The 23,319-nt window shown below is 48.8% G+C and overlaps 1 protein-coding gene across 5 annotated transcripts; it reads left to right on the forward strand.

The window, feature by feature from the left end:
- The first annotated feature begins 11,819 nt into the window (after nt 1-11,819).
- Nucleotides 11,820-23,004, forward strand: PRRG3 (proline rich and Gla domain 3). Of its 5 annotated transcripts, none has more exons than XM_016164587.2 (4): nt 11,820-11,911; nt 15,362-15,399; nt 16,950-17,110; nt 17,472-23,004. In XM_016164587.2, the coding sequence occupies exons 2-4, from the start codon at nt 15,393-15,395 to the stop codon at nt 17,997-17,999; spliced, it is 696 nt and encodes a 231-aa protein (XP_016020073.1). In that variant the 5' UTR covers nt 11,820-11,911; nt 15,362-15,392; the 3' UTR covers nt 18,000-23,004. The 5 variants fall into 5 exon arrangements, with proteins under 5 accessions (XP_016020073.1, XP_016020074.1, XP_016020071.1 ...); XM_016164588.2 differs by lacking the exon at nt 11,820-11,911 and adding an exon at nt 12,369-12,446; XM_016164585.2 differs by lacking the exon at nt 11,820-11,911 and adding an exon at nt 12,644-12,713.
- Nucleotides 23,005-23,319: the final 315 nt, after the last annotated feature.

Raw genomic sequence — 23,319 nt, forward strand, 5'->3', positions numbered from 1 at the left:
TAACAAATGGCAGGCATATTAGAAAGGAAGAGACATATTTTTTTATAATCTGCAATTCTATGATCACTTACTTAGAAAACTACAGATCATTAACTAAAAAAACATTTTTATCAAGGCAGATGCATAATTTTACAAAATCAACACCTGTCTCATAAACAAACACCAGCCAGAAAAAAAGATCCTCTTTACAATTGCAACCAATATATTATATGACATATAATATATGTCAATATTTAATACATATTATATGTAATACATGTTATATATAATATTATATTACATAATATGTAACATAATATTATGTAGTGTATAATATTATATATGTTAACATAATGTTATATATTATATATAAACTGTACATAAAACATTAAAATATGCAGAACCTATAAGAAGACAACTAGAAAACCTTACTGAGAAACATCACACAAGATTTAGGTAAATAAATGAGAATTCCAAGAGCTTGATTGAAACAATTTATATTATAAAAATATCAATTTTCTCCAAATTTAATCCATAAATGTAATGTAATTACAGCCAAGGTAGCAACGATACTATTTTTCTTTTGTAGCTTTAGGAAACTATTCTAGAGTTTAGATAGAAGAGTAAACAAGCAATAATGAAATTTTAGAGAGAAGAAAGCAGAAATATTTGAGGGCAAGAAGTTTGAGGGTGCCTGATCATATTGACAGGCATGTTAAAGTTGCACTGGTCTTAATGTGTGTGTGTCAGGCCTAGGAAGAGATGAACTGATGAACTAAACCAGTGGACTAGACCAGAAATAGGGCCAACAATGTATATAAGACATGGCAGAGATCCAGAGTTCTCTTAGAGATGAATGTTCAGGTCTCTGGTCAGAAGGGAGGGGAGGGAATTCTCGAAGGCTAAAGAAGTCTTAATTATTTACATCAAAGATATGCCGGGGTGGTTAATAAATATTAAAAGGGCTCAAATCCCCTGAGCCACTCCTTCTTTCTAACACTGGTGGAGAAATGATGGCGTTCCACAAACAGATTGAACAACCAGAAAAATACAGCTATTCCCTAGCTTAAATCTTCAACCAAATTCGTTTCCAGACAGATTAAAAATGGACGTGTTAACTAATGAAAATATAAAAATGTACGGTTGAAATAATATATTTTTTAAATGTTGGAGGTGGAAAGGGCCTTCGCAAACATGAAAGCAGAAGGAGAAAATGGTGTGTATAAATGAGGTCATAACAGCATTGTTTACAAGGGAAAATAAAGAAATGGGAACAGGAGTAGAAAATTCAGGAGTGTTGATTCGGCCACACTCACTATTGCATTGACAAGTCAAGATGTTCACGAAATGGCCAGATCTTATGGAGGGTATAAAAGCAGTTCACTATTCCTTTGTGTTTGCGAGAAAAAATATGTATGTAGAAGAAAACATACAGAAGGATCGATCCCAAATAGCAAAGTAGTTCTCACCAGGAGTTGGGATTATGCATGATTTTTAACTTTCTATTTTATATAGAAGTATTTTTATGTGAATGTGATGACTTTTATAATCAGATAAAAACAAAGGAAATAAAAAAAATCTTTATGTTGCATGAACTAAATGATGTAAAATTGGATTTGTGTAGTGAAAAAAGAGAGGTAATATATTCGAATTTTAATAATGGTTTCCTCTTGCTGGTGGGATTGTGAATGGTTATTTCTAAAAATGCCACAATGGGAGCATATTGTTTTTATAATTAGAACTGAAAAAAGATAGGTATACTTCCTGGGCTATGTGGCAGGAAAAAAATTGGAAAGGCAGAAAAGAGCTGAGGCTAGAGAGGAGTTGACAGTCTGGTCGAGGCAGCAGACAGACAACGAGGAAACAGAGACGAACCAGAAAAATGGCGGAGTGGCAGATGCTGTGAAGGAAAGGAACCAGGGCCTGGGAAGTAACACGGAAGAGGAGAAATGGCCTCATCTGAGCTCCTCTTTTACCACTCTTCCATGCTGAGTTCCTGTGACCTCTTCATGTCTCTAGTTCCACAAGGGACAGGTGATGGATAGCACAAGAGGTGGGGTGCTCTGTTGCTGAGAAGCAAATTCTTTAGTGCAGCGAAGCAATTGCATAGCTTGCAGCTGCACCCTAAGGTGGGCAGGGGGCGTGCTGGAGAGTCCCATCCCTCACTGGAACGAAGAAAGTGAATTAGAAGCTGCCTCATGGCAGTCTCATACAAGACAGAAAGGAAAATGAGAAAGGATCTTATGACAGCTCCTCACAAGACTGCCCATCTTCTGATGCTCCCAGGAGGATCATGGGCCATCCCACCAAGACCTGAGTCGGGCTATGTTTGAGCCTTGCCAGTGTGGAGATGTGCAAGGTCACCAGAGTGCCATGGCAGAGCCCTTCCCTTGCACTCCTTGGGCCTCAGACCTATAAAAGACGCTCTTACCTCAAGGCCTTTGCGCTTATTGTTCTTGTTTTCTAGAATACTCTTCTCCTTTTGTCTACACAGCTATCATCTCCATCACCCGCTTTAAATGTTGCTCAAATGTTACCTCAGTGAGTGGTTCACAATCTCTCAACCCTTAGCCCTTCCATCCCTTTTTTCTATTTTCTTTTTCTCCATAGGCCTTACTGCCACCTAACATGCTAAGAAGTTCATTTTTATTTTCACATTTCATTCATATTTCAGTATCTGAAATAAGGATGACTCTCATCTCATAACATTGCCAGCTGGACACCAATCACGACGCACATACAAACATCAAAAGGACCAACATCGGAACCTGCAGGGTGAGTGTTGGTGTTGGAGAAAAAACCTTGAGACGATAGGGGATCACTATTGACTCCTGGAACCTCTAGGAGCCAATGGTGATAGGGACTAAGTGGGGAGGTGGTACAGAGGTGATAAATCAAAAGGGATCAGCTAGATTAGCTACGTTCCCCAAGCAGGAGTCCAAAGTGAGTTACTTTCTATGAATTGCAAAGCCTGCTTTAAGAGCCTGCAGGCCATCTCTCCAGCACTCCTAATGGCACAGAGGACAAAGCTAGGTTGGAAAACAGGCTATTCACAAGTCTTAGGCAAAAAGTGATTCACGGGGCTTGGCCTCAGATTGTGAGCAATTTTACTTTAACCAACTTATTTTGCTTTTATTTTCCTTTTTATGCAAGCACCAGAGAGGTCTATGAAAAAAAAATGTCTTATGAGGTCTTAAAGAGCTCTTTCAATAAGTACAAAATGAAAATTGTATGCACTAAGAAAGTGTCGTATCATGGCTTAACTAGAAGTATGGCTTGGTTGCTAGGGTATGCAGTTGAGGTCATCTTCGATTCAAAGGAATATGATTCATATTGTGCTTATTTATTACTGTGTTTTCTGTCTTCCCTCACTGTAATGTCCGTGAAGACAAGGCTTTTAGATGACTTGGTTCATTGCTGTGCCCTTAGCGCGTAGAACACATCTGTGCATCGCGGATGCTCAATAAACATTTGTCGTACACTTGGAACAGAGAATTACAGATAAAGAGAATTACAGATATGGTGCCCCCGGAACAGCAAGGACGCCATTGCGGCTCGAGCTGAGTGACAGAAGCAGCTCTGTCTATTCTGACCACTACGGTTGTCACTTAACCTCTTGGATTCTTCATTGGCATCTTCTACCCTAAAGTGTCCACTTCTGAAGACCAGAGGCTGGTGTTATCTCTGGTGCTTTGTGAACATTTCAAGCAAGGGAGTTGCTCCGGGAGGCTCAATTCCTTCTGAAAACTGTCATGATCCCAATTATAAGAGTCAGGGTCAAGGAATGTATTCGAACTTGAGTTTGGAGCCCTCAAGGATCCTGGCATTGGGAAGGAATGCCCTTGCTATTGCTGGTGGTGGTGTTGGGAGGGTGTCCAGGGAAGTAGGCGGGAGGGTAGTGGTCATGGTGGTAGCTGCAGTACCCACAGTGTCCAGGAGGTGGCAGTAAGGAAAATGAAATGCACTAGGGCTGAGGTAGCTAGGAGCTTGACCGGTCAAGCATCTTTTCCTGCAGTAGGGCATGTGTGTATGCTGGGACCGAAGGGGCGTATGGCTGCGATGAGCTATTTAATGGCTGTTTAGCCCTGGACTGAGCCTGGTTGGCCCAGGTAACCCTGTCCTAGGGCCTGAGATGCTCTTGCTGGCTCCTAGGGTTTCTAAAGACCTCATGTGCTAGCGCACGTGAGATCCTAAATCTGAAATCAGGCTACTTCCTTCTACAGTCCATCTTCTGAGCTTCCTCTGCTGGTGTGCGTGTGCGTGTGTGTGTGTGTGTCTGTGTGTGTGTGTGTGTGTGTGCGCGCACGCGCGTGTGTGTGTAAGAGAAAGAGAGACAGACAGACAAACAGAGACAGAAAGGTGCTTCTCATGTGGAAAGTCAAGATTAGAAGAGTACTTCTGAAAGTTTGGCCCACCTGGGGTCCACCCCGCATCCACATTACTAGCACTCTAGATGTTGGGTCAGCTCCTCCTCGGGCCTACTGTTTCTGTGCAGAATGTCAGCCATGATATGAGAATTGTCATGGTTAAAAAGCAAGTCAGATGACTCCCGTGCATCAGAGTCTCTGTGAAATACTGGTCTAGAAGTTCCTTTATCCCTAGTCAGAGCACAGGGCAAAGGGACAATGATTTTCCAATGAAAGGGATGAACTTCCACTGGCGGGGCAGAGGTGCCTGGGACCTTTCAATCACTGAAGGAACTTTGCTTTCCTCTTTAGGAAAGGCCTAGCTTCCAATCTCAGGCAGTTCTTCAGGCGCCCTTAAGCTTTCAAGACTCTAAGTTCAGACCTTGGCTTCCCAAGAAACACCCTGGGCCACACGGAGGGGTTTCTCATTCCTTGAGATGACTGCTTAAAGGCAATCCAACAGCCGGGAAGACAGAAGCCGCTCGGACACCCCTGGTCCTGCAGGCTCACTTCTTGTCCCACTTCTCCTGCCAGAGTTTGTCAAAAGAACATCAGAGCTTTCTGGGAGTACCCCAAAGTGCCAGGTAGGGCTGGAGGGTGAGGGTAGAAACTACTTTGCGATGGTATCAGGTTTCCAGGCTGAGCATCACCTTTGGGATAAAATAAATCAATCCAGAAACACCCATTGTGTCAGACCATTTGCCCAAGACGAGTGTATTTTTGTAGCTGGCATTGAATGAGACCCCGCTGGACTAGGTGCCATGTCAAACTCTTCGCTTTCATTATCTCATTCGGTCCTCACAGTGACTTTTCAAAGTGAGATGCTTTTCATTCCCATTTTTTCTGGGAGAAAATCAAGGTCTACAGAGGTACAATCATGTGCCCAAGGCACACAGTTAGCGAGTAGAAAGGCAGACTTTGAACGGGGCAGGCAGTCTGACTCCAGAGTTTGTTCGCCTAGCCAGGACTGATACAAGAAATGGGCTTGGAGAAACCATAGGGAGGTGGTGTGCGGTCGGGGATGTGGCTGTGAGAAGATGCACGATTAAGTGAGGGGTGGGCAGGGGTGCTGAGGGTGACTAAGTAGTGGAGAACAGGAGGTAGAGCACGAGGTGGGATGGCAGTGAAAGGAGGAGCCATGGGAGACAGTGAGTCTGAGTGGGGTTATGGGTAGAACTGGGGTGAGGCTCAGAGATAGACTTAGGACCAGATGGGGTCAAGGTCAAGGACAGTGGGGCTCAGGGACCGAGTTGGGAGGCGCTCTATCTAGAAGTAAGGGCAAGGGATATGGGAGCTTCTTAGAGGAAGTAACCCTCTACACAATGTGAAACTTAGGGAGCAGATGAAGCTTGATGATGGATCTCAGTTGAGATCTGAGAAATAGCTGAGAATCAAGATTATGATCTGCCTTCTTAGGTATTCTCTGTGTTTGCTAGTTTATTATCTCTCTCTCTAACCTGAATGGAATCAAGGCAGAGACTTGGTCTTTTTGATTAACCCTTATGTCACCAGCCTCAGGCATTGTGTCTGAAATATAGTAGGTGCTCATTTAAATGCTCTGGGGACAGGCTCAGGGAAGGAATGGCGGATTGGGACATGGGACGTGGCTCTTGCTAGGGTGTAGGCTTTGTGGTAGGGTGACCTCCAGGACAAGTGAGGTTGAAAGAGGCGTGAGGCTCTGGGAAGAGGTGAAGCTCAGGTTCATGATGAATCTGAGGAATGGAGTGTGGGATTGGGGAGCAGATAAAGCTTCAAGGGGTCTGGTATAAGAGTTAGTTATATATGTACATTCTTGGTGATTCAAATATCCACATAGATAATTGAACCTCCAGTCTAAAAATCCCTTTGCCTACTGTCCACGAATGCTCTATCCCTCCTCCCTACTGCAGCTGCTTACTCCCGTGTTCACATCTTAAGACCTTGCTGACACCTGTCATTACCACCCCTCCATGACTTCCATTATATTCCTCCCTTTGAAAACCGGCTCCTTCCTTTTAGCACTATAAGAACTCCGACCATCCTTTGACCAGCACTGGGACCCGTCAACCAACAATTCTGTTTTCTTTTTCACTGTCTTTCACAAAACCCTGACTCTATTCTTACATCCATCCTTACCCAGCCTAAAATTCATGATCGATCATCACAATTTCTCCATTAGATCTGCAAGACACTCCTTTGTTCCTCTGTCATTTATTTGAATTCAATTAGCAAAATTTAACTTAATAAAATTGAACTTTCAACTTACTCTGGGTCTACGCCCATAAGGTTGAGTATGGCTGGAGAAAACCATGCAGGCATGCTGAGTAATTTCACTTTAAATTAATGGCCATTAAGCCTCAAGTGGGCTCTTAATGCAGACCAATAATCACACTACATTTCCATAGAGCATCCAGCCTCCGCATGTCTCGGCAGACCATTTCAAGCCTTCTCTCCTCAAACCACTGACACCCCCGTCACCACTCTCGCTCCCCGTGGATGGCCTTGCTTCCTGTTTTACTGACAAAATAGAAGACGTCAGAAGAGAACTGCTTCAAGCTCTACATCATCTTTCCCACCTATATGCCTCTGTTCACCTCTCTCTTGCATGAGCAATTTTTCCCTCTTTACTGGTTCATTGGCACACAAAATGTCACCATGCTTTCATTTCTCCCTTGTTAAAATAAATTTGCAACTTTGATCTTGTCCCCTTGTGTCCCCACAACCACCGCTCTTCCCGTTTCTCTGCTGTCCTTTACAGCAAAACTCTTCAATATAGTTGTCAGCGAGTATTCATTGTGTCCAATTTTTTCCACTCTTGATTGAAAATACTCTGATCTGCCTTTGTGCTCCCAGGTTTCCTGGAAATTGCTCTTGAAGATCACTAATGACCTCCACGTTGGTGAAAACAATGATCAATTATTTGTCCTCCTCTTATTTGCCCAGTCAGTAGGATTTGAAGGATGGATTACTCCCTCCTTCTTGATATCGTGTTTTCCGTTGGCTCCACGTTCTGCTACCCACCTTCCCTGTCATTGTCTCTTTTCTGGTATCATTTGCTGGTTCCTTCTCATTGACGCCACCTCTAAATGTTGCACTGCCCAGGGCGTGGTTCTTGGGTGCTCGTCTTTTTCTATACTCACTCTCTAGTTGATCCAACCCAGTTTCATGGCTTTTAATACTGATGAGATGTTTCCTATTCTCCAATTATATCTCCAGCCGTGATGTCGCCCTGAATTTCAGACTCCTCATCCAACATACTCTATCCTCCATTGCTGTTTTCTTTCAATTCAGCTAATGTACCTCCACCCTTCCCATCCCTCTGACTTAAATCTTAAGAGCTGTCCTTGACACATATATTTCTATCATAGCACAATACCAATCTGTCATCAAACTCTAATTAATGACTTTACCATCAGAATTAAATCAAAATCGCCCAACTTCTCGCTACCTCTACTGCATCGCCTCGTGTAAAGCACCATGATCTCTCACCTAGATTATTTCAATGGTCCCTAAACTGTCTCTCTGCTTCTACTCTTGCTTTTCTTCAATCTTCTTTTTCATAAACCACGCGGATTGCTCATATATATGAAAATAGAAATCAGATCATGTTACCCCTAACTCAGACCGCTCAGTGTTGTTCTCCCCCACTCTGACAGTCGGAACCCTTATAATGGCCTTCAAAATCCTGCATGATTTCTCACCATCCCCATCGTGGCCTCTCTGGCCTCATCCTCCACCATCTTCCACTCTAACTCTCTCCATGTCAGCACACCAGCCTCCTGGCTGACCTAAGGATGTGCTAGGCATGTCCCTGATTCCAGGGCTTTTGCATGCATCCTTTTGTGTGAATCCGTCAATCAGGAACAATGTGATCCCTCATTTCTTTTGGGTCTTGGATCCAATGCCATCTTCTCGGTAAGATCTTCCGTGACTACTATATTGAAACATTGCATGCCCTGAGACCCTTCTCTGCTTCATTTTCCTCCATAGCACACAACATCCTGTATCTATAACTTTTTTGTTTCTTCGTCTAATCTCCAAAAGGGTAGAAGTTTTCATTTGTTTTCCTGACCTCCGCAATCCTGGGTTCTAGAAAAGTACCTGGCACATAGCAGCACTGCTTTAATACTTGATGGCATTCTCTGCTCAGGCTGCCGTAACAACATCCACATATTGGGTGGCTTAAACGACAGACATTTATTTTCTCCCAGTTCTGGAGGTCAGAAGTCTGAAATCAAGGTTTCAACAAGATTGGTTTATTCAGAGGCGTCTCTCCTTGGCGTGTAGATGGCCATCTTCTCCTTGCGTCCTCACATGGTCGTCCCTCTGTGTGTGTCTGTGCCCTAATTTCTTTCGTTATAAGGACACTCGTTAAATTGGACTAGGACCAACCCAAATACCTCATTTTACCTTAATTACCTTTGTAAAGACTTTGTCTCCAAATACGGCGACCCCGTCACATTCTGAGGCTACTGGCACAGTTCAGATCGTCATTATCTAAATCCTGGAGAGACGTTCTGGTCTTTCTGTGAGCTTTCACTCCTTTTCCCCAATCTCCACATCCATCATGCATCCTTCCCTTACTGCATTGGCAATCTCAATAAACACACCTTGGCACTTATCAAAATCACATATGGAGGGCACTAAGGATCGTGGAGGGACCCAACTCCAGAAGTGTGTACAGTACAGTTGCTAATAATGTAAAAAGACGACAAGAGAAAGATCATATTTTAATAAAAATTCCTAATACAGTGTGATAAAGACAGACCTTCCACCTTAACCTTGTTCGAACAGCTAACCTGTCTCCATTTCTGATCCAGATCTCATGGGTGTTGGACCTATGGAGTTGGACAGGGTCCAGCACTTAGAAAGTGTCCCTAAGCTTGGTTTAAAGCTCTGCCATTGCCATCTTGAAATTCTTAATAATTTGTGAACAACGGACCTGCATTTTTACTTTGTACCTGGCCCTGCAACGTATGTAGGTGACGCTGAGTACCAGTGATGTTCTCAGCATCGGTGATCCTATCTTAGGATCTCAACCACCCTTCCAGTCTTCTGACTCTTTCCATCCTCCCCTCCGCAAGCCTTGACTAGTCCTGCTTTCCTCATCCCTCAATGTACCGATTTTCTTTATCTTCTTCCACATGGCCTCTCCCTAACCTCATCTCTGTGCCTCACCCTTTGACCGCAACAAGTATCTTCTCCCAGCCTCATTCACTGGTGGTACCTCACTCTACCCAACCCTCATTTACCCCAGAACTGAACCTGTCTCTGAGCTCTGTTGCTACCCGCCCACTTATGTCCTCACTGAGCTTAAACACTGATTCTTACCCCGTCAGAGCCTCAGTTCATCTCTGTGATTCATATTGATTAACCAATTAATCAAGTGTTACGGACTGAATCGTGCCCTCACCCTATTCATTTGTTGAAGGTGAGTGAGGGATGTGATGGAGATGGGGAAGGAGTGAAAGCTCACAGGAAGACCAGATCATCTCTCCAGGATTTAGATAATGAGGATCTGAACTATGCCAGTAAACTGGGAGAAGTTTAAGTCATTATGATTCGGTTGAAAAAAAATAAAGCCCATCAAGTGCACTGAATTTTCCAGAGACATCTCAAGGCAGAGAAGCCAGTGGCCAAGCCCTTCCCATCCTAGTACAGAGGGAAACTGTTCAGATCAACATCTAAAAGCAGGCGGGGGTGGGGAAGGAGGGTTTCAGCATTCCCCAGACAGTTCCTGGGAGGTCCTGAAATCATCCCAGGGGAATTGGAAAGCCCTCTGAAGTAGCCAAGATCTGAAGGAAGCCTAGATTCAGGCTCCCCATGGGGAAGAAGCCGACCTGTAATAGGCCTATACTAAGCACCAGGCACACTCGACATGATTGTCCCATTTTCCCTCTTCACCACCTTTTGAGGCAGGTGCTATTATCGTCCTCATTTGATAGATGAGGAAACCGAGACGGGAACAAGTTAAATCATTCGCTGAAGATCATAGAGCTGATCAGGTTGTCAAGCATTGAAGCGGGTGGCACGCTGCAGATGAGCTGAATCCTTCCCACCCTTGGTATCCACAGTGGCCCCCCATTTATGGTTCTGAGGAAGGAGTGCTGAGAAGGGGACAGTCAACACAGATAGGGGCGGAGAATCCCGCAAGGCCTCAGAGTAGACGCGTCATCTGGCCTATGGGGGAAGAATGAATACAGAGGCTGACCGTGGGAGGAAAGGCATTCTGGGCTGAGAGGCACCTCGCACACTGGCGGGGCTGGAGCCAGAAGCTTAGGCGGGGTACCACGAGGAGGGCAAAAGCCATAGACCCTTGCCTCACACTGAAACCCGTGTGAAGTCGCCTGTGAACAAGGTGGTTGTTAAGATCGGGATGGGAATATGGTAGTGGACTAGGAGACCAAGGAAGGAAATTCCTGAAGAGCCCCAAACGGTTTTCCCCATCAACCATGAGCCAGGTGCCCTCCCCCTGAATCGAGGGTGACTCTAAAACACATACAGTCCTTTGGGCCCTAAAGGAGCCCCATTCTCATCCTCAGGTGATCTTGATTTTTTTCTGTGGAAGCCCACCCCGCAGGCCAGGGTTTGTGGTGGCCCTGCAGCCTTCAGTGGATGGAGGGAGAGTGCACAGGGTCTGTCCCAGGTGAGGAAGTGGCTCCTGCGGCCACGTGAGAGCAAGCAAGCCAGGGGAGGATTCAGAACTGGCAGCAGAGATGGAGGAGAACGCACCATTGGGAGCGAGGGGCGGGGGGGGGGGGAGCTCTGCCCTGGCTGAGGCTGCTTTTCGCCAGTCCTGGGAGCTGGACCGGAAAAGGCCTACCCCCACCCCGGAGGGCTTCCCTCACTATTTTCCCTGTCGCCCTGTGGCAGGATAGGTTGGTGTTTCTCTGCCTGGAATCTGTCCCAAAGCACCAAATTGGGAGGCTGGGGGCTTCGGCTCCAGTGCTGGGCCGGGCTCCAAAGGTGCAGAGAACGGCAACAGCAAAAAAGCCATGAACCCCCAGCAAGGTGCACCCGGCCCCTCCTAGGACGCTCTGGCAGAAGAGACCCTGAGTTCTCTTAGAACTGTCCTACCCTGTTAGCTGTCCACTTTGTCCCGTGGTCCTCCCTAGACTGGTGTCATCTCTCTGCTACCAGCGTCTTCTCCTGTCATGCTGGACCTCCCACAGCGCTGCCTCCTGAGTGCCCCGCCAGCGCTCCCCTTGCAGGACCAGGAGATTCCTTCCCCTCGCCTTTCTGCATCTGAAGAGTTTCCGAAGACTATTTCTTTCTTTATTTCCCTGCAGCTCCGCGAGAGAGGCAGGATTCTCCCCATTTCCCAGATTTGACAGGAGGGAGGCCCGCAGTCCCGGGGCAGGGCTAGCGGGGGTGGGGGGGGGAGGTAAGTGACGAAGCCAAGGTCACCCAGTCATTGGTGGAACGCGGCCTCGACCCGGCCTTTCTTCTGCGGGCCCGCTGGAACCCTGGCGAGGCGGACCCAGGCTGCTTGCCCGCGCCCCTCTTTTCTCGGCTGGCATTCTGGGGCGGGCCGGTTGGAATGACAGGTGAGCCGGGGTAGGGGACAGTCGTGGGGGTTGGGCTGCGCGCGGACGCTTGGCGCACGGGCCTTGGGTGCGGCCGCCCGAGCCCGCTGCAGCGACTGGGCTTCCGAGGGCCTACGCCCGGGGACACGACGGGACCCGTGCCTTTCGCCAAGGGTCCCCGGCGCGCCCCGGCCCCGCCGACCAGGCCCCGCCCCCCGGCGGCACGGGAGGGGGCAGGGGCGGCGCCGGCGGAGTGGGGCGCGGGCGCGCGGTCCTCGGTGCGCGCCGCCGCCCCTCCGGCCCAGCTCGCCGGCCTTCCCTCCCTACCCCCCTTGGCACGCTCTCGTCGCCCCCACCCCTTCTCTTCTCCTCCGCCTGGCGGCCCGGCGCGGGGTGCGGCGCGACGATCGCGGTCTGGCGATCGGCGCACGGTGGTCGTGGCGCTCGAGGGTGGCGCGCCAGGCGCAGGGCGCGAGGCCAGACCTGGCGCGGCGGGGTGTCGGGGGGCGGGCGGCGGCGGAGTCCCCAGAGGAGAGCGGGGCAGGGGGGTGCCAAGGTAATGGGCGAGGCCTGGGCGCCCGGCTGCTAGGGGCGGGAGCTCCAGGAGCACTTCGGCCCCAGCTGGGGTGGCACCGGGGCGCCCAGGGCGGCGGCGGGGCAGCGGGGCGGGGTGGGAGGGAGGAGGAGACGGCTGCGTTGGGCCGGGGGCTTGGCCGACGGGGAGCAGGTGGGCGGGGACAGGGGCCCTGCTGAAAGAGGCGCTGCAGCGAGGTGGCGGGCTGCTTGCGCAAACAGGGCGGCCGCCTCCTGGGCCCGGAGAACGGTGAGGCCATTTGGGTCGGGCGCCCCAGCCCCGAGGGCACGGCTCGGTGTCCAGGACCACCGAGCTGAGCGCGGGGCACTGTTGGGGGAGGATCTGGAGGGCCGACCCGGCCAAGACGTTGAGGGTCTTGAGCAGACTCAGGAGAAGGGTATTGCTGGGCCAGAAGCAGGAGTTCGTGGGCAGGGCTCTGGTGGCGGGCGATGGAGACGAGGACAGGCACTTTCCAGGGCTGGCATGAGTGGAAGGGGACAAGGAGGGTCCAGAGTTGGAGTTGGAGCACAATTGGGGAGTTCCGTGTCACTGGGTGAGTTGATGAGTCATGAGATTTGGAGAGCACAGGAGCTTTCTTAGAGATCAGTTCTGAGAGAGGGAAATAAAAAAGGCTTGGAATTGAAGAGGCGGTTTGGAGGCCATGTCTTGGGACACCAGGTCTGATGGCTGCCAGTCCCCAGCGAGGGACTTTAGGAGCCATGTCCCGGAGTGCTGCGAGTCGGAAGCTCCAGCCCGGGGTGGGGTTAAGGAAGGTCTTTGTGGTGGCCTTCCTTCCTTTCCAGGCCTTCAGGATTCAGCTGTGTTCCTGTGGGGAGTGGGTTAAAAATTCCTCCGGCCTACAGTCAGCCTTACAGTATCCACCAGGGGCATGAGGGACATATACATGCGTGACTGCTGCAGCATTCTCTGTCGTGGAACCCTCATGCTGCCTCAGTGTTGCCATAGTAACAGCCTATGGATGGTGTATTTATAGGGGAAGAAGCAGGCGCTACATTTGGGGGAAGGAGGGGGAGGAGGCCTCATGGCAGCGGCAGCAGTGACGTTGGCTACAGAGTAGAATTGTCAATGTAGTGGGGCCATGCCTTGTGAGCTGTTTGGGGGGAGTTCCTAGTTTGTTTGAAGCTGAAAAAATGAACTAATGACTTTTGCAGGTGTCAGGATAGCACGCATTCGATGCTATGAGATGCGTGGGTATGCACGCACAAAAGTCAGGTGTGTTTGGGACAAGAGGTGGTTGGTTATATGTAAGCTGTTATGTAATTTTTCCACATAAAATTTAAAAAGAAAACAATGTTGCGTTCTCTTCGATAAGAAATGAAACATATTTTTCTATCTTCACTTATTAGTAAAGCCTTTACTTCAAACCCTGACACAAGGGCTCCATTTTTCTTCAATCAAAAACCTTGCTGTTAGGCATGCCAACCCACACCCTGCCCACGTGACTGGTGTTGGCTCTAGGGAAACCTCAGAGATCCACCGTGGAAGCAGAATTTAGAGATAATATTCCATATTCACTTTCATAAACATTGAGAGTCAACCGTTCTCTCTGTTGACAGATTCACAAGTTGATAGTTTTGGGGGAGGGGGATTGTCGTGGAGTTCAAAAGAGAAAAGCCCCCTGGAGCTGCTGTTTCCACAGATGGGTGTTAGATTTACTGTTGTTTTTTTTTTTTTTTAATTTTTATTTAGGATTTATATCTGACCTCTTCGCCAAAGAGGATTAGAAGATATATTTCAAATATACTTAAGGCCTTGAAAACAAATAGAAAAATGTATGCCACGTCGCAGGGAAGAATAGTGTGTGCTTAACATATGAGTGTTCAGGGCGCCTGTGCTTGATGGTTAATATTAAAGCCGAACTTCCTGGCAGCCGAGGCAAAAAGGGTACCACAATGGGTTACACTGTTCACGTGTCCTGCATCCAGTTAGTCATAAAACCAGAGCTTCTGCTGGGGAGGGGAACAGCGGGGTGATTGCTCCCAGATGTGGACAGCTTGGCGGGTGCTCTGGAATATGTGTCTGAGTGGGAGTGTGTGTTAGGGAGAGCAGTGTGCTGTGGCCGGGGTTTCCATACCAGCTAGAGAATTCCTTAGCAGGAGCAAAGCGCTTGGACAATAGCTCACAGCAGAAGCAACACTTGTGTAGAGTTAGTGTCTCGGTTTTCACGACATCAATCAATGTCTTGGTTCTCTGTGGCAGTGTTCTTTAATCATAGAGCGGGGAGATGACCGGTTTCGGGAGATCATTGTCACCCTGTTTGGTGGAGACGAATGCAGCAGGTCATCTGGGTTTGGGCCGTGACTTTTGAGATGGTCGTCGTTGCCACTTTAAGCTTTGCCAGTGGCTGCTTCTTAAACGTGTGCTGCCTGTTTTCAAGGACTGTCCTTGTCATTAGAGGTATCTGGAACTTGCTATTGTGAGCAAAATTAGTTTCCCAAATAGATCCTGTCTCTGTCGCTGTTGACTTGCTGGACCTTGCCTAAGTCCCCATCCCTCTGAGGTCCTTTCCAACTCAAGTGTACAGATTCTTTAAGGGAAGCAAGGAAGAAAGAATGTCAGCCTGTCGGATATTTCTTTTATGAAGGAAAAATTCAAAAGTCTAGGTCTTCCAGACTGTCATAATATTCTTGGGGATAAGAGCTAGAAGGTTTGTTTTGGGCCCTGCAGAGCCTCAGGGAGCTCTGGAGAAGAGCTCAGGGCAGAATAGGGATCAGTAGAGCTGTGAGTGGCTGCACGGAGGCGCCTGTGCCTCGTAAGGTGCCACTTTGACCTTTGACCAGGCCAGTGGGGGTGGGGGTCACATTCCAGGACAAAGAGGGTAACCTGGAAGCTTCGGGGTGTGATCCCACTGTGACTCTGCTTTTCTCCTTTGCCAGGCAAGTGAGACGCTGGATCTGAGGGAGCATCATGGCAGGTAAGTGTTTTTCTGGGCCCAGGCCGAGTGGTGAAAGGCCATGCCTAAGAGCTCATGGGAGAGGTGCATATCCAACTTTCAAGCCTTCCCCAACTTTCCTTTCCCCAGGGTGTCTCTATGGCTCTTGTCTGATTGGTTTCTTCTGGAACGCATGCCCAGTTGGAGATGTGCACCTACTGAGGCCACTGTGGAAGAAACTAATATGACATGCCATGAGGTCTGGGGAAGGGTGCCTGCCTGCTAGCAAAGCCCTACCTGCTCGGGCACAGAGAGGGGATGGTTGACATGAAAAGCAGGAAGTCTCATCTCTAGGGTAATACCGGGAGCAGATGTCACCTCTTATTTTACCCTCTAAAATCTCAGCTCAGGCTTATAGGGTTGCATGGCTTATACTATGCCAGTCAGCTCAAACGTGGCTGGATTTCTCCCTTTGGAATAAGGAGATATGGCTACCTCTCAATGGCATTTTTGCAGGAGGCATCTATGCCTAGTCTACAAAGGTGCAGATTCTCCTTGTAGACTGTCGCCGCCTTCCCAGGGGATTTTTCAGGTCATGTGCTGCGGGAGCCCCCCGGCTAAAGTCAATCAGTACCTGAAAGAGGGGGGTGAAGCCTAAGAAAAAGGAAGAAGACAGGAAAGCGCTTCAGGGGGCATACAGTGACTGCTGCAGCCCCGAGATGATTTAGCACAGCCTTTATGGAAGTTTTTGGATACAATAGCAGAGTACGATAGCAAAGCACAGAGTACAATGGCAAAGCACAGTGTACATTACCATAGGAATGCTGATATTTACATAGGTTCCTATATATCCTTCCCTCAGGGTAGAACATCCTTTTCTGGGCTGTAAAACATTCCACTATCTTAAAAGGGTTTCTTTATGATGCAGGTCTCCCCACCAGGGTCAGTAATGTTTAAGTTAACATCTTGCTTCCTAGAACCATTGTTTAAGAGTCTCAGCAGCTGCTGCATGGCTATCAGCTACCAGAGTTCTTCTGTGTCTCTTAATGGCTCCCGACAATGTGCATCCAGTCTTCCCCTGCTTGGGTTTATACTAGACTATCTTGGGCAAGGCTAATTGATGCCAGACGATCTGACAGCACAGGTATAGGGATGCACCCCGATAGAGTCTTATGAGGTTATGTGGTATCGGTCACCAGCCTCAGCCTGAAAGAGGAATACATTTGCATGATAAGGGCTCTGTTTCATTTTGAGGTGAGGCAGGAGGTATGGGGTATTTTTTTACTGATAATTAAGTACTCAAAATGCTTCATGTCCATCGTTCGTATGCAAAATACACTCCTCATTTTCCTCCATAGCCCCAGAGGCCTGACTTTTATTGGGTCCACGGTATTCTAGGCAGATATATCATGGAATCACAGAAAGTCAGTCCTTCCATTCCTGTAGCAATGGGCTAGCCGTGTCTAGGGTGGTGGCTACCCCGCTGGCTTTGTCTCGCTTCCTTCCATCATTGTGCCTGGGCCAAGTCTGGTTCGAAGGGGCCCCTGGGCACCCCCCCCCCATTCCAGGCCTCAGTGCAGCTCTCTCCTCAGTGTTTCTGGAGGCCAAGAATGCCCATTCGGTCCTGAAAAGATTCCCTCGTGCCAATGAGTTCCTGGAAGAGCTTCGCCAGGGTACCATTGAGCGGGAGTGCATGGAGGAGATCTGCAGCTACGAGGAGGTCAAGGAGGTGTTTGAGGACAAAGAGAAGACGGTATGTACCACGTGGGGACTGAGCTAGGGGAGCTCAGTTAGCCTCGGGAATAACGAGAGCAAGCCCAGGTGCCTCAGGTTAATCAGGAGCAAGGAAAGAAAGCCAACCCAGTCTGAGGCAGGGCCATCGAGGCTGTAGAAGAACAGACAACATGTCCTTAGAGTTCCATCCGCCTCACTCCGGGGTCCTCCTCCTCACTTGGGAGCATTGTCCTTTGTCCTTGATGCAATCCATAGCCTCTCTGATAGCTCTCAGAGGCCAGATGCGGTGGGTTGGGGTGCAGCCTTGCAGAAGGTGTCTGGGGTCCACCTGGGATATGAGCACTTGTGTTTAAGTGTAAGTGGCCTTCCTTCTTTGGCAGATGGAGTTCTGGAAGGGGTACCCGAATGCAGTCTACTCAGTTCGAGACCCCGCACAGAGCTCAGATGCCATGTACGTGGTGGTGCCTCTTCTGGGGGTGGCGTTGCTGATCGTCATTGCCTTGTTCATCATCTGGAGGTGCCAGCTACAGAAAGCCACCCGTCATCACCCCTCATATGCTCAGAACCGGTACCTAGCCAGTCGCGCTGGGCACAGCCTGCCCCGGGTCATGGTATACCGGGGCACTGTGCATAGCCAGGGGGAGTCCTCCGGTCACCGGGAGGCAGGGAGCAACCAGCAGGTGGTGCTGGGGCCCAGTCGGGGGGGCAGAACCACAGTCCGCCTCGAGAGCACTCTCTACCTTCCTGAGCTCTCTCTTTCCAGACTGTCCAGTGCCACCCCTCCCCCATCCTACGAGGAGGTGACTGCGCCCCAGGAGAGCAGCAGTGAGGAGGCGAGTGTCACTTACAGTGACCCACCCCCGAAGTATGAGGAGATAGTGGCTGCCAACTCTGGCTCAGACAAGTAGTAGGACTTGTGTCCTGTCTGGTGTGAAAGGCTCTTTCTGGGGTCTCCTGTTTTCTTTTTAACTTTTTAAAGACTGTGCCACCACAAAACAGCCTTAGCCTCCTTGTTGCCAAATAATTTCCTAACTGTGGATTTGTTGGAAGTCAGTCGTCAGAGACAGGTGGAGGGCGGGTAGGGAACATGCATGCCCCTGGGGAGAGCCACAGGCTAGAGAGCCCAACTCTTCCAGAAGCCCCCAAACCCCGCCATTCTGTCCTCCTTTCAGGGACTGGCTTCTCTTATGCCAAAGGAATCACCCCATGAAGTTGACTGTGGCCAGAAGGTCCATAGGCTCAGGCCCCGGGGCCACGCAGCTGGCTGGGGATCTGTCTGTGTCTGGAAGCGTAGACCACAGAGGTGAGGGAGAGAAACCAGCCCTTTGGCATTCTTCCTTTCCCCTCGACAGTCCTGTGCTTTATGTCCTGGCTTACATTTTGAAGACAGGGACAAGGACTGAACAAAAACAAAAAGAATAATAACAAACAAGTAAATAACGAACACCATAAAACAAAGCATGATTCATTCACAGGGGGCCGAGGGAAATCAGTCGCACAGATCCATGACACGTCCCTCCCCCAACACCCACCTCCACCCTCTTGACCAGGTTGTAAGGAATGTCTAGAGCAACCTGGAAGGAGGATGGGTGTGTGAAGGATGGAGGGCAGGGGCCTGGCCGGCAGAGCTGCCTCCTCCAGATTGAGCAAGGGGCCTGTGTGACCTTTGCCATCCTGGGGAGTAGCTCTAGTTCTGGTGTGTTTGGCCGCCCCCAGGTCTTGGCTCTCCAGATATATGTACTGGCTGTGCTCAAACTGCTACTCACTGGCATGAGCCCAATCATAGCCCCGGGAAAACCAATACGGCTGGCCGACCCTGCCTGCGGAACCCGTGGCCTCTTAATGGTTGAGGTACAGGCTGGGGCAGAGAGCTGGTTTTCTCCTCATGACGTTGATTGGCTTATAGCAATATTAAACCCATGAAGTTGGCCTCTTCAGCGCTGTGCTGTCTGGCTTTGAACTTTTAGGATACTTCTCTTTTCCTGAGTAGGTGCATTGATTTGAACTTGAACTCCAGATTGCTGATTTTTCCTTAACGATGGTGCCCACCTGGAAAGAAGGTCCTAAAATGTCCCCTTTTCAAAATTTCTTTGCGAGGGAGATGGGGAAGCCCATGGCCTGCGGTAGAAGGTTTATCTAGGATTTGCCCCGTCACTGCCAGGTGCTGGTCCACTTTTAGTAACCCCTTTCTGTGGCCCAGAAGCTGTCCACCTTTCAATTGCAGTGAGGCTTCGGACAGCCGTGGGGCAGTCTTTTAACTGTCGGTGACCACACAAAAGACGCTGTTGACACTACCTTCCCCACCCCTCCATCTCCATCCTCCTGGCCTCGGAGCCAAACCATTTTCCTCTGTGGTGCTTTAAAAAAATGTAGCAAATTTTTGTGGGGCCCGAAAGAGTGCACAGCCAGGGTCTCTTGGCAACCACAGCAGTTCAAAACCCACTGAGAAGACAAGCTTCTTTCTGTCTAAACAGCTCTCCAAGGCAGGCACCGGGCCTTGTTGTTTGGATACAGCCCTGCCTTGAGGCCACAGATGACTCCTGGAGGCCCCTCCAGTCCTGAGAACTTGCCCTGAGATTTGCTTCAAGTCAAGAGGCTTGTGTTCTGATCCCGGGGAGGCCAGCAGCTTAGACAGCTCGACCCTGTGGCTGGGGTTTTCCATCCTTCCCCCTACCTCACAGGCCTATTTACAGGCTGACTGAGCTAATGCCTGTGCAGTGTGGTTTTCCCTTAGGAAGATTATTCCAGAAATGCGTAGGTTATAAGAGACCAGTCTCAACGGAGGCCTTCTTGGGTGTCAGTCTCCTGCCAGTTGACTCTTTCTGCCCCGTCCCTCCTCCCCCGAGAGCTCCCTGATGCCAGAGGTGCTGACCAGGTGGCATTCCACCTTTCTTCCCTCTCTTCCTCCCTCTGGGCCTCTAGCACTGCACCCCCACCGTTCTCCTCAAAGGCATTTTTGGTCTGGAAAGCCCTTGCTTTTTCCATGATGGAGGCTGCGGTTAATACTATGTGGCCATGTTGGAAGACCTGGAGCAGCATGAAGCTCTGGGGCCGGCCCCTGCTCTCCCAGCATTTCCTCGGGCAGGTGCCTGTGAGCCAGGCATGGGCCCCACTGACCAGAGCCGAAGAATCCCTGCTCCCTTTGGCATCTGTCAAGCCCTTCCTGCCCAGCTGCCAGGCAATTTGCAGCTGTGCGGAGATGGGAGATTGCTGAAGGCAGGAACCTGGCCTGGTGGAGAGTGGCACACGTCCTTCAAGTGCAGAGCAGGGGCCTGCGGGGAGTGCTCACTCAGGCAGTCCCTTAAGGCCCTACGCTCTCTGGTTCAGGTGCTCCGCAGCATTTTCCTGGGTGGGGTTGCCACCGTGGTCTCTGGGACGTTTTTTTGCAGTATATTCTAGAAAAAGACTGTACAGTTCACAATGGTCATTACTCCTCGCGGTGCACATTTGGCTTTTATGAATGCCCTGTACATATCTTTCAAACTCTTTGTATGGACATTGATTTGATACAATGCTAACGCTGCAGTAGTCACATTTTTGTTGTTTTTGGACTTGTGCCTGTGTGTGTGTGTACACATGTGCACGTTGCCTTTTCTCACATGCTTATCTGAAACAATAGCCGGTGTGTGGCTATATTTGTACCAGGAGGGTTCCGGTCTGAAGGGGGGGGGGACTGTCCCCTCCTGGGGTCTGGCAGCCTGATGGCAGGACCCTGAGAAAGGAAAGGCAAGATTCGCTGGTGGAGCCCCTCCAAAGCTGCCACCCCCTGCCCCCTCTTCACAAAAGGCTTTGGAAGAAGACGAAGCAGCTCCATTCTGTGGGCCTCTGCTCGCTGGGACCCCACTCACACGCCCTTTTAGTGTGACGCCCTCGGCCCCAGCTTCGGTGGGTGCCAGCAGCTGAAGGAAATTCAAGTGCTCCCGAGCTTTTTAATTTTTTTATTATTATTAAGTTTTTGGTGGAAAGATGTGTGACTATTGACTTTGGGAATGGCAGAGCTACTTATCGAGATAGTTTTCATTTTTTTTTTTAAAAAAAGGCTTTAACAAATTCCTTGAAATATAGCTGTCATTTGTTTTCAACCAAAATCTTTTTAAGAATGTGTAAGACAAGAATCACAATCTTGTCCCTCCCCTACCCCGCTCCCCATTGCCTGGGGTTTTCAAAATGAAAGCACAAGAGAAAGAGCGGAGCTCACAGGTGTCCAGCATGCCTGGTACCAGCATTGTGTCCTGGCCGATGGAATGGAAACACGCCACCAAGCTGTCCGATGGAGCCCAGGGGCCTCCTCTTCTACTTGCCAATCCCACTGCCATTAGTGTGAATTCCTTAGGGTGCTTTGGAAAACAGGAACCTGCCTGATTTGTTGGATGTTGTCTTTTTCTTTTGAATATGAGGAATTCAGAACAGGAAAATGTCTGTTAAGGACTTGGAGCCAGATGGTTCCTCTCTGGCTGGTGTTTGATTTTTTGACAACCAAATGGCATCCCACAAGAAGAAGAGAAAAAACAACACTGCCTCTAGATTGTTCTTTTGTCCCAGAGAGAGAGAGAGAGAGAGAGAGATCGCCAAGAGAGACGCTCTTACCTGCACTCTGTCTTTCTAGGAGTGTGTGCGTGTGCTACGTCTCGTGTGTGCTCACGTTCAAGGCTGAGATGGAGAGCTGGCCAACAGAGCTGCTGGTGTAGGGTGCTTTTTTTTGCTTGACAAGTAACGAAGATCCATTTCAGGATTGCGATGATTCAGAAATGAGCACATCCTCCCCACTGAACTCTCCTCCTAGTAATTAGTATAATTAGCTAATTTAAAAGTACTATAATCAGACTGCCTACAACTACGGCAAAAGCCCATTAACTTGAAGCCCACTAATTCAGAGTTTAGAAAAAAATCACAACTTCAGATAATTCATGATATCCGCAATTCTTGCTGCTGTAGAAATATTTAAAATATTCTTCCCTTTAGTTGATTTTCAGGGTCTTATGTGTAAGAGAGATCGCGTATAAAATGGGTACCTTTTTCAAACAAAAGGCGCAAGGTATTAAGGATCCCTGCACCATGCCTTCGGCTTTGCGGCTTAGCAATTCTCATATGTAAGACTCTTTCTGTACCGAACAATTGCTTGTTCTCTCTCTATCGTGGGAATGTCGGGTATTGTAGCTCTTCATTCTACTCCTTTATTTACCCTAGGAATAACAGTTCGTGATCTAGACTGCAATTTAAAGTAATATAACTGTGTATCTTGCTAAATAATCTGTAAAGCAGTTGTCTAGCTATCAGACTGGCCGCTCCTCTCATTTTGCCCCCTAATATTCAAACGTAGGGAATGTTTCTTTTCACAGGCTGTGGGCGGTGAGTCCCTCTCCAGCAAGAATTTCTCTGACAAAGATATGTAAACAGTACACTCCCTCGGGCTCAATGCCTCAACAGTTGTCCCACTGTGCTGAGGTATCTGCTTGTTGAACACTGCTTGCCCTTCTCCCGCCCCCAGCCTGAGCATTAACACAGATATTCAAGATTGGGACAAATCCCACAGCTGCTTTTGCCGCGAAATCTGTCTCCCCTTATGGATGCCACTTTCCCAGGCCCGAACACACCTGCTATTTCACTCCGTGATCGTGAATTTGTGACAGTGGAAACCCTGATACGTGCAACTGAGCTTATAGACATGATTACTGTGAAATGGATTAATTTTTGGTACCACTTTAAACTGTGTTCATATTCATGTGTTGGCCCATGTCAGCTGGGAAATCTGCATTCGGTAATATGTCAGGATTTCATTTGAACCTGGGGGCAACAAACAAACTTGCTTCTGAACTCTCTCTCTCTCTCCCTCTGTAATTGTTGAGTTTAGTTGTTAAATTTCGTCTCTTTCTGTACAAGAAGATAATAATAATAAAGAGCAAATGGCATTCACTTGCATCCTGTCCTCATCTCATTTGGATCCCCAGACTTCCGTGGGGCATGGGTGGTTGTGGGCCAAGTTCGTTTTTCTCCAAAGTCATACTGTAGATAAGGAAACAGCCCAAACCAGTTTGGAAACAGGAAGCAGAGATGTCCTGGGTCCTGAAGTTTGTGCCCATGTGTGTAAGATGATCTCTCAACCCATCCCCCTGGGATGAGGTTAGTAAGATCTGTCACAAATCACGTTAGCAACTTCCCTGTCACCTGATCCCCGGTTACTAACAGAGGAGTCCCTTGCTAGAAGGATGCCCTGTTTTGTTTCAGAAC

The sequence above is a fragment of the Rousettus aegyptiacus genome, unplaced genomic scaffold, assembly GCF_014176215.1.
Source record: "Rousettus aegyptiacus isolate mRouAeg1 unplaced genomic scaffold, mRouAeg1.p scaffold_m13_p_9, whole genome shotgun sequence".
NCBI classification, from domain to species: Eukaryota; Metazoa; Chordata; class Mammalia; order Chiroptera; family Pteropodidae; genus Rousettus; species Rousettus aegyptiacus.